At 46.2% G+C, this 13,352-nt stretch overlaps 1 protein-coding gene across 11 annotated transcripts in view; it reads right to left on the reverse strand.

Moving 5' to 3' along the window:
• The window catches only part of AMBRA1 (autophagy and beclin 1 regulator 1), a 174,105-nt gene that overhangs the window by 14,679 nt on the left and 146,074 nt on the right, over window positions 1-13,352 (reverse strand). For 10 of the 11 annotated variants that reach the window (XR_004381138.1, XR_004381140.1, XM_032844600.1 and 7 more), the window contains one exon: window positions 217-356. The exons of the other annotated variant lie outside the window; for it this stretch is intronic. Coding sequence is in view for 8 of the 10 variants with exons in the window: in XM_032844600.1 (XP_032700491.1) it covers window positions 217-356 (140 nt within the window). In the remaining 2 variants the exon portion in view is untranslated. The remainder of the gene's footprint in view (window positions 1-216; window positions 357-13,352) is intronic. 11 annotated transcript variants of the gene reach the window in all.

Raw genomic sequence — 13,352 nt, forward strand, 5'->3', positions numbered from 1 at the left:
AAGATTTCTGGGACGGAGAGCTAACCCTAGCAACCCTAAGTGAAAAGGACCCTTTACAGAGTGACGCAGAGAAGGAGGCAGGCTCTAGCAGAGCTTCGATTTCCCACCTACGAGACCCCATCTCACGGCCAGACCCACGGATGATGCCAATTACTCCCATCCTCAGCCTGGATGACCCCCTCCCACCCTCACTGCCGCCCACCCTGGGCCACTCACTCTGGTCGGCAGATCACCAGGTCTCCTTTGTTGGTACCATAGGCCAGGCCAAGCCCTGGCTCGGGCAGCCAGCGGGCAGAGTTGATGCTGACATGTCTCCGCTGGTCGGCAGGCATGGGGTAAAGGACGTTGAAAACTCTCTGGGGGGGGGGGGAGAAAGAGGGAAGAAAAGAGAATTCGAGGAGAAACAATTTGTTACCAAGAATAACAAAGTCCCTTCTATGGCCAGAAGCAAGTTAACCACAGATAAGAAAGAAGGCCTCTCACACATACTGGCGAACTTGGGTAGCAGGGGGATGCTGGGGTCCTCTTACTTTAGGAGGAAGGCTAGAACCCTCGAGCAAGACTAGGGGCACACTTGGGCGTTTCTGCAGGAAGCTTGCTCATGCTCTCTTTACAGTCTTTTAGCTCTTTTCATTTCATGGCTTAAAGGCAACCCCCTGGAAAGCCAGTCAGAACTCCGCTCACCAGGAAGACCTGCCCCTAACTTTCCCCTGACCAGACAAACCAGTGAGAGCCAAGCTCAGCTGGGAGTCCTGTTACCATGGCAATCACAGCTCTCACAGCAATGGGGAATTGAAGGTGATAGGGGGGCGGGAGGGGGTGATAACACCAGAGAACATTCTTAATTCATCTAATTAAAAGCAATGTTAAAACTGCTATTGTTAAGGAAACCTAAAAGGTGCACTAAGATGTAGGAAGCAGGGGAGAGGGGGATCTTGAACACACAGGTACGTGATTTCGTTCTAGCTTATATAAATCACCATTAAATAGCTTGTTTCCATTTCTCCAAGGGAGAGAGTCCCCTTCAATGGTCGGCTTATTTCCAAAGCTACTATTTTCTGAGGCAGCTTAGTTGTAGCAGGGGTTTGGACCAGAGGTGAAAGACAGCCTCCGATCTCTCCAGCCACCAAGCTGCACAGCATTCCAGCATTCCACAGCAACTTTAGTCAGAGACAGGGGCAGGGCAGTGGGAGAATGAAGGATGTGGACTTTCTTTCGAATTAGAAAGCCCTGGTTTGGAGTCCTGACACCTCTTCTCTAGAACAGTGACTTCTCCAGATCTCAGTTTAAAAAGATAGTACTGGGGGCACCTCCATGGCTCAGTTAAGCATTTGACTTTTTTTTTTTTTTTTTTTAGGATTTTATTTATTTATTTGACAGAGAGAGAGAGAGCACAAGTAGGCAGAGAGGCAGACAGAGGGAGAGGGGTGAAGCAGACTCCCCGCTGAGCAGAGAGCCCGATTCGGGGCTTGATCCCAGAACCCTGAGACCATGACCTGAGCCGAAGGTAGAGGCTTAACGCACTGAGCCACCCAGGCGCCCTAAGCTTTTGACTCTTGATCTCAGCTCAAAGTCATGAGTTCAAGCCCCACACTGGCCTCCATGCTAGACATGGAGCCTACTTCAAAAAAAAAAAAAAAAAGAGAGAGAGAGAGAGAGAGAAAATGCACCAACAACTAAGTAATTGGAGAGATGAAAAGACATGATGTGTAGAAATGTCTGGCATAGCGCAAGCTCACGGATGGTAACTGTTGCTAACATTACCAGGAACCTGCATCTTGGGGCTTCAAAAAAGGTTGTTAGGGTCTATGAAAAGGATGAAGCCAAGAATCTATAAACTGGAGTTTTATTTATTTATTTAAAAAAGGATTTTTATTTATTTATTTATTTATTTATTTGAGAGCACACAAAAGTGAGAGAGATCACAGATGGGAGACAGAGAAGCAGACTCCCTACTGAGCAGGGAGCCTGATTCGGGACTTGATCCCAAGACCCTGGGATCATGACCTGAGCTGAAGGCAGATGCTTAACCAACTGAACTGCCCACGCGCCCCTAAACTGGAGTATTAGTCAATGTTTCCCCTTTTAGCCTCTCCAGGTTTTATTTATTTTTGAAAGATTTTATTTATTTGACAGAGAGAGAGAGAGAGAGTGAGAGAGGGAACACAAACAAGGGGAATGGGAGAGGGAGAAGACTTCCTGCCGAGCAGAGAGCCCAATGCAGGGCTCCATCCCAGGACCCTGGGATCATGACCTGAGCTGAAGGCAGATGCTTAACAACAAAGCCACCCAGGTGCCCTGCCTCTTCAGGTTTTAATCTATAAAATAGGGATGAACTACATCTGCCTTTCCCTGCCCCCGATGGAGGGGTTGGGGGGCGGGAAGGAAGACCAAGTGAGATGGTGGTTTAGAAAGTAATGTTCAAAAATGAATTTAGGGTGGTATAGTACTTATTACTTTTCAGATTATCCTGATGAGAGATTTAAAATTAAAAGAAAAAAAGGAAAGACAAGAAGCAAAAATTGAACAAAGGGTCCGCTGCCCATTCACAAGTGAAATGATAAACCCGGGATGTGGGAACACTTGTTCATGTGCCCTGGGCAGCTACCTGAAAGGCCCTCACCAGGACAGGCTCTAGAATGGAGCGGAGAGCAGGCAACACGAGTTCTCAACGTACTGACACATACACAGAGAATCCTGTCGTGAAGGATTTCCCAGGCTCTGTGGTGCTGAGAACTGTGCCTGGGCAGCCTGTGGCACACCACCAGAGCGGCCTGCTATGGTCCTGAGGCTGGAGGTCTCTTACAGATAAGGAACTGGCCCTATTTTGAGGCATGAGATTGCCCCATGGCTGCTGTTTTAAGAACCTCCTATGTCCTCCCTTTCTGACTCAACTCCAAATGTAAGAATGAGCAAGAATCTTTGGTTTAACCAAGGAGACTACTAAAAAAGAGCCCAATGGAGTTTATGAATTTCTAAACTAGTCATGTAGAACATGGTTGCTTGACCTTCGGATCGTCTCCTCTTTGCAAATATGTATCTGGGAGGCGCCTTCAACAAACCTACAGCTACTCCCCTCTACCAGCGTCAATGCCAACTCTCCATGAAGACTGCAATACCAGCCTTTGCCCTGTGTGCCTAATCAACCCTTTTTCCTTCAAATCAGGGAATGGGGTGTGGTGCCTTTACCCTTTCTCACAGAGGTTTTCCTTCCCAGAAGAGAAATCAATCGTTTCTGTCCCCCCATAGGTCATACAGTGAAATGAGAGCTGGTATACGCACTCAGGACAAAGTGGCTGGGATCTAACCGCTGTGGCCAGGACCACAGACTGTTTAATTTTCCTTCGCCCCAAGGGTAGATGGCATGAGGGGAGACACCCAGGGTTAAGGAATGATGTGTGTTAAGCTCAGGGGGCTGGACGAGGGGAGCTTTGGTCTTGGCCTGTGGCAGCCTACAAAGCTTCACAAGGGAGTCTCCCCTAAAGTCATGATGATTTATACCTGCAGGGAGCTGGGCAGAGAAAGCAGCCTTGAAAGAAGGGGGATAATAAGGTTAGTAAAGTAGAGTTTTCTTTAAGGTTTTGGCTTTAAGGTTGTGCCGAGTTTTTTGATGGAAGTCTCAAAGAAAAGCTAAGAGAATTCTTCTAGAAAAGTTCCACACCAGTAAAGAAGCAAACGAGCCTCTCCATGTCACATATTTACCTTTTATAGTTGCTGCAGAGCAATTAACAAGTAAATACTATCAATTTGCTTCTAAGTACAGGAACCTTCTTTGGAGACAAAACCCTCAAGCGACCAGTAGGACGGACAACCCAGCTCAGGTGAGACAAAGTCAGATGGATTGGGGAGGTCATTCAAGGCTGAGACCCCCAGACCTTGCTGCATAGATACTCACAACCTTCAAGGCAATAGTAGTCACAGGGCATTGATTTGTCCTTGGACTATGGGAGTCCCCGTCCCGGACCCATCAAGTCCTTAAACACCACTGAAAGGGAAACTCCCAAGTGCACATTAAACTAAATCCCGCTTTGTGGCAGGAAGCCAGAAAATGCCACATAAGGATCAGCAGCCTCCAGGACTCCTGATAAGCACTTGCTTGCTTATCACCCTCTAATGTGGGGGTGGGAAGGAGGGAGAAGAGAGCAGAACATACAGGGGGTGGGGAATGAGAGCACAGAGCATGCGATGGGTAGGACTTTACATGCCTGAGAGGCCATCCAGTCTAATACTCCTGATTTCACACATGCCTGCAACTAACGGAGCCTGGAGGAATAGGAACCTGGCCCATTTTCAGAACCACCCAGAGATGTAGTTTCCATTCCATTCTCTGGCCGGAGCTCTCAAAGTGCCTCACTGAGGGGGGTATATCCCTCACAATTAGCCCTAGTGACAAGAAGTTTCAACAAGTTTCCCAAGGCAGACAGGAGGTTCGGTAGCTCTGGCTACTCCCATACCATTTAGGGATTCAGCCAGCAGTCTTTCAGACCCAGTGACTTGGGGAGCAGTCTCCTGAGAGACACCAGTGGGAACCAGAGCTGGCTCTGTAAACTCCAGGTTCATCGGCACTGACAAGAAAGAAGATCTGAGATAGTGTTAAGGGACAGCTCTGGCCTTCTCTTAAAGGCACCCCATATTTATCTCAAGTAAAGGTTTCCTTAACACTTGTCAAGGACAAAGCTGGGTGGCCTGCCTAAAGTCCCACTCTCCCTTCTTCACCATGAAGCTGTACCACCAAATTCCATGACACTGGAGGAGGATTATCAGAACCTGAGGACCCTTTGTGGGGCTGGATGTAAAACCCAGCTCCTGACTCATGTTGGCAGAGTCCTGGTTTTACCTGTCTTGGCTACAGCTGCTCCCTGGTGGATGACAAATGCTGACAGCAACCCCCCATCCCCAAGCAGACTGTTCTAATTTCTGTCTAACATCTAGGAAGGGAATTGGAATCAATATGCTAGAAGGAGGCTCACAGCAGCCTCAGCACATCACCAGGGAATGAGTCAGGTCGCCAAGATCTTCATGGTTCCAAGGGAGTGAGAGAAGATAATCATTCTTCCACTTGTGGGGTCCAAGACCATCTATTGTACTCCAAAAGAAAACAGTTTCCAGATCAAAACTAAAGGGGTCTTGCTTCTTGTTCAGTGGTGGACAGGAAAAGAATGAGAGGCAACCAGAGCGGCTCAGTGGGAAACCTTCTTCTCCACCCTTTTAAAATTTAGAGGAAAAATGTACTGCTGCCCTCAACAAGGTGTTTTCTTTTCGGCTGCATATCACTAAAGCTCAGACCATTAGTCCAAGCAGCAAACTGCACTGTTCAGATCAGCTCAGATAAGAAGCTGAAAGAAAAAAACTTTGTGGCTATCTTGTCTGGGTTTGGGAATCTCGTCATCTATAAAACTGGAATGGCTCCCAGAGGCAAGAGGTCGAGCACACTCATCAGAGCTTCCCTGTTTTAACTAAGACCATGGAAGCTGGTGGTAGGAAGGGGACAACTGGAAACTGAGGCTGGAAGGGCCACAAGTGAAGGCGTAAGACAAGGGGGCTGTGAGGAAGAAAGGAAATGTGAAGAGGAAAAATGCCTTCTCGGTAATGATGGAAATCAGGGAGGCCTTAAGCTTTTAGAGAGGGTTACTAGAGGAAAATTAACTCTCTGGGAAGAGGGAGAAATCAATGGAAAGCAGATGCTAAGAGACAGCTGACCTTTCCATTGGAAATGGACGGCTACACATCTTGTCAGAGGCTGAGAAATGCATGCTTCCCAGAGCAGGCGGTGGGAGACACTCTGGTCAATCTTTTCCTCCTTTCAAGCTGTTGATTTGCTTAGTTTCACGAATTACTGAAGTTTCTTCATCCCTAGGAAAATCTGATTGTTTTTCAGACATTTTAAGCTCTTTTACTATCTCTAAGCCTTCCTTATATTCTACTTTGGAGTTTAGAACTTGTAGGACGTTGACTTTAAAATGACCATTTAAAAACTAAGAATCAGAACACCAGCTCACCTACCTTTCTCCTTTACTCAGCTGAAGTGGGAACAAATCTGTCTGAACTCCCCTTGTCCAAACCAAAACTCTCCCAATGGAAAAAAGGAGCAATAGCTCCTTTTGAAACTTTTTTTTTTTTTTTTTCAAGTAAGCTCTTGGCCCAACAGGGAGCTTGAACTCACGACCCTGAGATCACGAGTCATGTGCTCCACCGACCAAGCCAGCCAGATGCCCCTTTTCCTTAATTCTTGGAAATGTTGCCCTCGGCTGCCATTGATAATCTGCTGCCTTAAAGTCATTTCTAGCCAACCTGTGATTTATTGAGACCTGTAAACTCTTATTTACCTACTCCTCTCAAAGAGATCCCACAGAGACAGGACAAGAATTTTCTATTTTAATTGGCTTGATGCTTTCCAAAGGCCATCTCAGGCCATTAGGATCAAAGGAGAGAAGTTCCTTCAGCTCAGGGAACTACTTTGGTGCTAAATGAAATACTGAGGCACTTAATGTTCCTAGAACCCCCCTACATTAAAATAATTACTTTCTCCTGTTCCCACATGTCCATATATAGCACAAGTTCTTGAACTACCCTTGGCTTCACAAATTTCAAAGGAAAAGGCCAAATGAGTAGTTGTTCTAGATATCTACCTTGGACAAGAGAGTTTTCAATATATACCAACACATTCAATATGTTTCAGTTGATATATATTTTTGGAAGAGGAGTGTTAAGGATGGTTAAACATTAAAATCCTTTGTATCTTATACTTAAAAATACATTAAAATGCTTTCACCTTCTACAAATGCAAGAATTGGTTCTCCTCTACCAATTTTGAAAAAACAAAATGCTTTGCCTTTTGCTTTTGAAACTACCTCCCGTGAATCTCTCATCGTGTCTTAGTGCTAGGACTAGCACCCTAAGAAACCGATATTGGGCACATGGTGAAATGAGAAGGACACTCCGTATTTTCGTAAGGATTATCTCCCTGATACTTTCATTCAATCACCATCACCACAACTTGTGCCAGACACACTGATGGTGCTGGTGAGCAGGCGTGTGTGTTCATGCATGTGTGGGGAATACACAGCACACAAGATATCAAAGGGACACATATTCCTGGAACAAACGCTGAGTGTCTCCTGTGTGCCCCGTGCAGTGAAGGTTGGGAATACAGCAGTGCAAAGACTAGTCGAGAAGCCAGTTGTGGGAGCCCCGGGGTTGCTCAGTCGGTTAAGCGTCTGCCTTCCGCTCAGGTCATGATCTCAGGATCCTGGGATGGAACCTCCCGTCAGGGCTCCCTGCTTCATGGGAAGTCTGCTTCTCCTTCTCCCTCTGCCTCTCCCCCTGCTTGTGCATTCTCTTTCTCTCTCTGTCTAAATAAAATCTTTAAAAAAAAAAAAAAAAAGAAAAGAAAAGAAAAAAAGAGAAGCCAGTTGTGTGGCAAGAGAGCAGGGTCCAGGTCCATTTTATGCATGGTGTTCCCCAACCTCACAAAATACCTGGCCCATAGTAGGAACCCAATAAAATTTGTTGAGCGTAAAGAATGACGCACAGAATAGACTGCACTCTCCTAAGAGGCCATGGAGGAAAAGAAATCATTAGAGTTACATGAGAGGATCTGTCATGGAAAAATTCACCTAAACTAAGTGTAGCTCTCCTGTTATTTTTAATGTTTTATCTTGCTCCCTCCCTTCTCTGACAAACTGCATCCGAGACACCCCTAATTCTCCCCTACTCCCTCCCCTCTTTCCCACAATGTGCTGAAGAAAGGAACTTTCTGAGGATAGATGCTTTGTACCACATCTCAGAAGTCAACTTTAAGATAATTGCAGCGGAAGCAGCTTTTAATCAACTGACAGGCAGCTTTAAGAAAATTAATGAGGACAAAATCTTGGGAAGGAGTAAATCATTTCTGACAACAAAGCTGTCTCTCTTTTATCCCAATCTCCCCTTGAAGAAATAGTACCCTTCCAGGATACAAAAATAAAATATCTTTATTTTTGGTTTTTGCCACTCAAAAGGCCAGACAAGATTAAGAAAATCTCATTCTCTTAGATTTCTGGAGCATACTCCAGATTGAACTAGAGTTCTAGGTTGCTTTTGAAAATCAAACTTTCAGAATCTAGGGAAGTATAGATGAGCGGATTATGTCACAGGCTAAATTCAGGGCAAGGAGGCTACAGTGAAGATTATATACTGCAGAATGGAGCTAGGACAGGCCCAAAGAGCCTGTACATGTTAGTTACATAAGTGCTGGTCAGTGCTGACAGCGCTGGACACCCATCCTGCCCCAGGATCTAAGCTATAATTTAGTGGTGACTAATTTGAACATTCTGGATTCCAAGTCTTTTCTGTGGTTCATTTTAATGAACTTATAATAATAATCAGTCATCACTGGGCTCTGTGAAGATGGCTGTATACATGACAGAAAATGGCTATAAAAAGATAGAAATACAACCGATGTTTCTTTATAATCAGGATGACTCTAAGTTATCCATTAATGGGCATCACAGTGATGTATCTCATCAAAGGAGAACAGTAGGTGGAATGTTAGAAAGGGGAACTCCAGAAGTACTCCTTCAGATGGGGAAGGGCCTGGAGCGAAAGATAAACATACTGCTTCTCACTTTTTAAGCTGAGGCGTCTCTACATTCTATAGCATGCAGGCAAGCAGGCACGGGCTCGCAGTTAAGAGCTCAAGTCAACCGTGAACAGGTTAAGAATTTTAATCAGAAATGGAAAAAGGCCTCAGGGCATTAGTTCTTAAAAGTACTATTACTAGGATGCTACATGATCCAGAATGCTTTGGGCTGGAGGTATCCTCAGTATCTCAATTTCCTGGAAGTGCCTAAAAGATCTGGTTAAAGAGGAGCCACAGAAGTCAATCAGATGAGGTTCCAGAGACGGGGTGAGAGCAAAAAGGAAAAGGACAAAGGTTACACTGACAGGTGAGGTCTCACTAGAATCCCTGTGCAGTCAATGACTGGCTCTCCATCTTGACTGAGTGTGCAGTCATCAGGAGGGCCTGGTAAAACAAGGACGGCCGGGCCCCGCTCCAGGATCCTCTGATTCAGCAGGTCTCACATGAGGATGAGGATCCAAATCATCTCTGATGATGCTGATGCGGTCCCAGGGGAGTACACACTGAGAACTACAGCCTGTCTGTTGAGAAAATGGTATAAAATCTCCTTTCCTTCCCTGCTGCCCAGGATTGCTTGAGAATGAGGGGGATGCATATCTCTAGAGCCAGGGTTCCAGAAGAAGAAGGTGTACAATGGGGACAGTCCGCCACTGAAGAGTAGGACTCTCAAGGTGAAGAAGTAGGAGAGGAGGGGAGTGAAGAGAAAGCGAGAGAGCGAGAAGAAGATGAGGGAGAGAAAGGGGAGAGAAGGAAGGGAGGGAGAGAGCGGCTGGCTCTCTTTCCAACACCCCCTCCAAACCAATAATCTGTCTAGGTCACAGTAGCTCCACACTTGAATACAGTTTTACCACACAGCCACAAAGAAAAAGCTTTCAATAAAACTGACCCTTAAGTATTTGAGGCTTTGCCTTAAAGAGCACTATGCTGTTCCACAGAGAAAGGAGAGCTAAATTGCTTTCTGTCCTAGGGCTTCTCCCATCCAAGTCAAATGACGGTGTCCTCATCCATCACTTCTGCCAATAAAATAACCAGAGAGAAAAGCAAACCAGCACTAGTGAGAGTCAAGCAACAACTGCCTCCAGGCCTGCAGGGACTATGCAGTGAGGGTCCGCCTCAGTTCTTACTTAACCACGTATGTGCCCACATCCCCTACCTGTTGGGGGCGGGGATGGTCTATGCATCTGGGAAATAGAATAGACAGCACTTTAATTTCTGTGTTGAAAGCACTAATCCTTATTCTTTCTTTCCAGCTCAAAATGCCCCAGAACCACTCCCCCAGCTGCTGACTTTTGCTCTAGGTAAAATTTACTTACACAAAAGTAGAAGAACAGTCTGCTATAGGACTATTTCTGGTGTCATTAGTAATTTTATATTTTTGTTATTATGCTTCCACTTGGTTACAACCAAAGTTATTATAATGTGCAAGTTGCCACTATTTTGGAAAATTAATTGCAGTTTTCTGTTACAATATTATGCCTTCTTCCAATCAGAAAATGAAAGCTGAGAGGGCACACAGGCAGCTTAGTGTTTTGAGAATTCAGCAAAACTTCAGCTCAGCAATCTCCAAATGCCTAACTTAAAAAACCAAACAGAAATGAACCAAAAGCCTTCCCTGGCTCCAGAGCAAGGGAGTCAGACAGAAAATAAGATCCCAAGGCAGACGGCATCCCCAGCCTGGAGGAGGCTGGAAGGGACAGAGGGGAGGGAGAGAGAAAACACGTTCTCAGTCTTAGTTTCCCAGACTTGCCAATCATTCTAAAATCAGGAAGACTGCGCCTAGCCTCAGAAGCAGAGAAGGGAAGTATCAAAAGGACCCTGGATCCTAGAAACAAGGATAAAATTAAAATGGTTCAATAAGGAGGAAGAACAGAATCCAGCATATGGTTAAAGAAGGGAGAGCCCCAGAGGCCAGCGACAGCTGAGGAGAGATGAGAGGTGAAGCGCAGTCAGCCAACAAGCCAAGTAAGAGTCTGGTGGGAAATGGAGCCCAAACGCCACTGTGCCCACAAGATTAGCCAAGGATCAGAGCACCACGCATAAAACCCCAAGCAAACCTGAGACTGTGCCTCTTCCTTGCCGAGAAGGCTGAGGGCAGAGACCTCAAATGGAGAAAGCAGTCATTAAGAACAGCAGTTCTCAAACTCGAGTGCGTATGAGAATCACCTGTAAAGCGGGTTTTACAAATACAAACACCTGTGCCCCTCCCGCCCCATTCTTCGGTGGCTCTTCAGTCCTCAAGTGCTGTTTCTGACAAGGACCCCATGTATTCTGACGCAGGTTGTCCCAAGAGCGCAGTCTGAGAAGCACTAATCTAGAGGTCTGAAGAACCACTCACAACAAATGCACCGAGGCAAACCAGCAGTCAGCAATTCATTTTCAGAAGAGTTTTCGTATGGGAGTGGGTAAGAGATCATCTCTCGGGGAGAGATGTCACTTAGCCGGAATTAAAATAAGGTAAGTCAGTGCTCTGGAGGACATTCTCCTGGGACTGACTGTTGACCCAACAAGCTGACCTCTCTGAATATTACCATAGTGAATTCCAAGACGTAAGACTAAAATGAAGGGGAATTCTGGGCAGAGAAGCTTGAGGACAGGCTCATCACCCACTAAAGCATTCCTTCGGAAGACAGAGCTTGACATGACAGATGGAGACGCCCACCTATACTTACCTGTGCAAAGAGGGAGATGCTCTACTGTCCCATTAAACCCTCGCTCCCTGTTCTCAGACAAAAAGGCACTTCTTGCCTTAAACGGTGGTACAGCACAGCTATCCAAAAAAAGCTGGTGTCTCTTCCCTTCCACCAGTGACTGAATTCAGGGACATTTGCCGAATGCTTTGGTGCCTCTGGATGTAAGGGGCAACCAAGACCTGGAAAACCAGAAACCTTTCTGTAGTGCAGGGGTTTAAAGTAAGACTCGGTGGACACAGGGTAAGCAAAACCTTGCTCAGAAGCCTGGATCCTGTCTCCCGGGTGAGAGGAACACTTCCCAAATGGGAGCTTTCTAGTTACTTCAGCTCCCCAAGTGGCAGATGGTGCCCACTGAGAATCAAAAAAGCCTCACTAGGAGGCCTGAGAAATAGCTCTTGTCACGAGGCATGTAGCAGCTGGCTAGCTGCCCTGAGCCCCTTAGCAGGACAGCAATGGATTACCACATCTCCTCAGCAGACTCCTCCAACGGCACGCCCTGAGCTGCCAGCCCCATATGTGCCAATATCTTGGCTTCCGCCCTGCAGCTGTTTGCCCTCGGCCAGATGTTTCTAGCTACTTATGGGAAGGAGGAACCTTGTAGGATGGAGGACTGGCAGGCTGAACCCAGGAGTTGCGCAGGAGCCCTAGCTTCCGGAAGAGGCTCAAGATGTCCATTAGTGCTGCCGAAATCAGATCCTGTCTCTTAATGATTATAAACAATTATTCCACAATTAGGCAGGAAGGGTTTAGAAGAACAGCTGTTAGGACCAGGATTCTAGGTAGTGAAAGGCAGACACCAGGTACTTTTACCATCCAAATCTCCTGAGGAGAAGCAAAATAAGAATATGTAAACTAAACCTCAATGCCCATCCTCAAATATCTAGGTAAGAAAACAGGCCCGTGAACTCCCCATGACGTCCTCTCCCAAGCACCTAACACCAGATCCTTCCAAAGTCATCTGGGATTCAAGAAGTGGGACTTTCCTGTCAGTATGATGTCAAGAGCACAGACTGCCTGTTTCTATCCTTTCAGGGGCTTGGTGGAACATGCTGTCACCTACCAATGGCTGCTTGTTATCACCTACAAATGCTAAGGAGGACACTTTTCTTGAGATTCTCTTCCAATCGCTCAGCTTTTCCTAAATGCCAGCTTACTTCCTAGGTACTTGGACTTCATAAACATGGCACAGACGTGGTCTTCACTCTCGAGCTCACAGTCCAAGAGAGGACAAGGATACGGAAACAAGTCAGTGCAGTCTGGTATGACGTGTGTTAACATGAGCTCAGGGAACCAGGTAGGGTGGTGGCACAAGGAGGAAGTGACCTAGAAAGGTCCCGCAGAAGGAAAAGAGCTGCTGAAGTCAGGTCTGAGACAGAGAGGAGGGCAGGCCAGGCACCAGTGAGAAAGGCCTTCTGAAATTCAGGGTGCTTGGAAAGTGACTCAGCAGAGTCAGGGAGAGGGTCCCTGTAGGAGATGGGAGGAAAAGGCTGGCGACCACCACACTAGGCTGCCCACTTTCTGTCACTTTTTATGTAACAGATCCTCTTTTTCGTTAAAAGAATGCTTCCATTGCAAGCATCAAGCATCTATACGCATCGCACTAAATGAAGGGCTCTGGGGGATACACCCCTAAGGAGCTTACACTGCACCTAATTGGGCAGATTAAACATACACATCACTCAGCGAAAGAAAACACAAAACAACACATAAACAAGTGCATAAAACTATAAATGGCACAACACAAAGTGCTAAGGGAATTCACAAGTTCTTAGCTTGAGACAGAGCTTAAATACCATCTAATTAGAGAACCATTCAAATGCTCAATTCCCCTTGGCAAAAGCAAATGAGCCCCTATGGGAACTCAGAAACCAGTATGGTTGAGTCCGGAAGGCCACTAACCCCACCATACCCAGAAGGCTATTATGGCAATACAAGAGAGGTCCACCTGAGACAAGAGAGCGTCCCAATAGGACCTTCCTCTGCTAATGAAATGGATGAAACAGTTAAGAGCTCAGCAGCTACCCAAAGGCCTCATCTTCCAA

This window comes from Lontra canadensis, unplaced genomic scaffold (assembly GCF_010015895.1).
Source record: "Lontra canadensis isolate GAN:19392208 unplaced genomic scaffold, GSC_riverotter_1.0 scaffold154, whole genome shotgun sequence".
Classification (NCBI taxonomy): Eukaryota; Metazoa; Chordata; class Mammalia; order Carnivora; family Mustelidae; genus Lontra; species Lontra canadensis.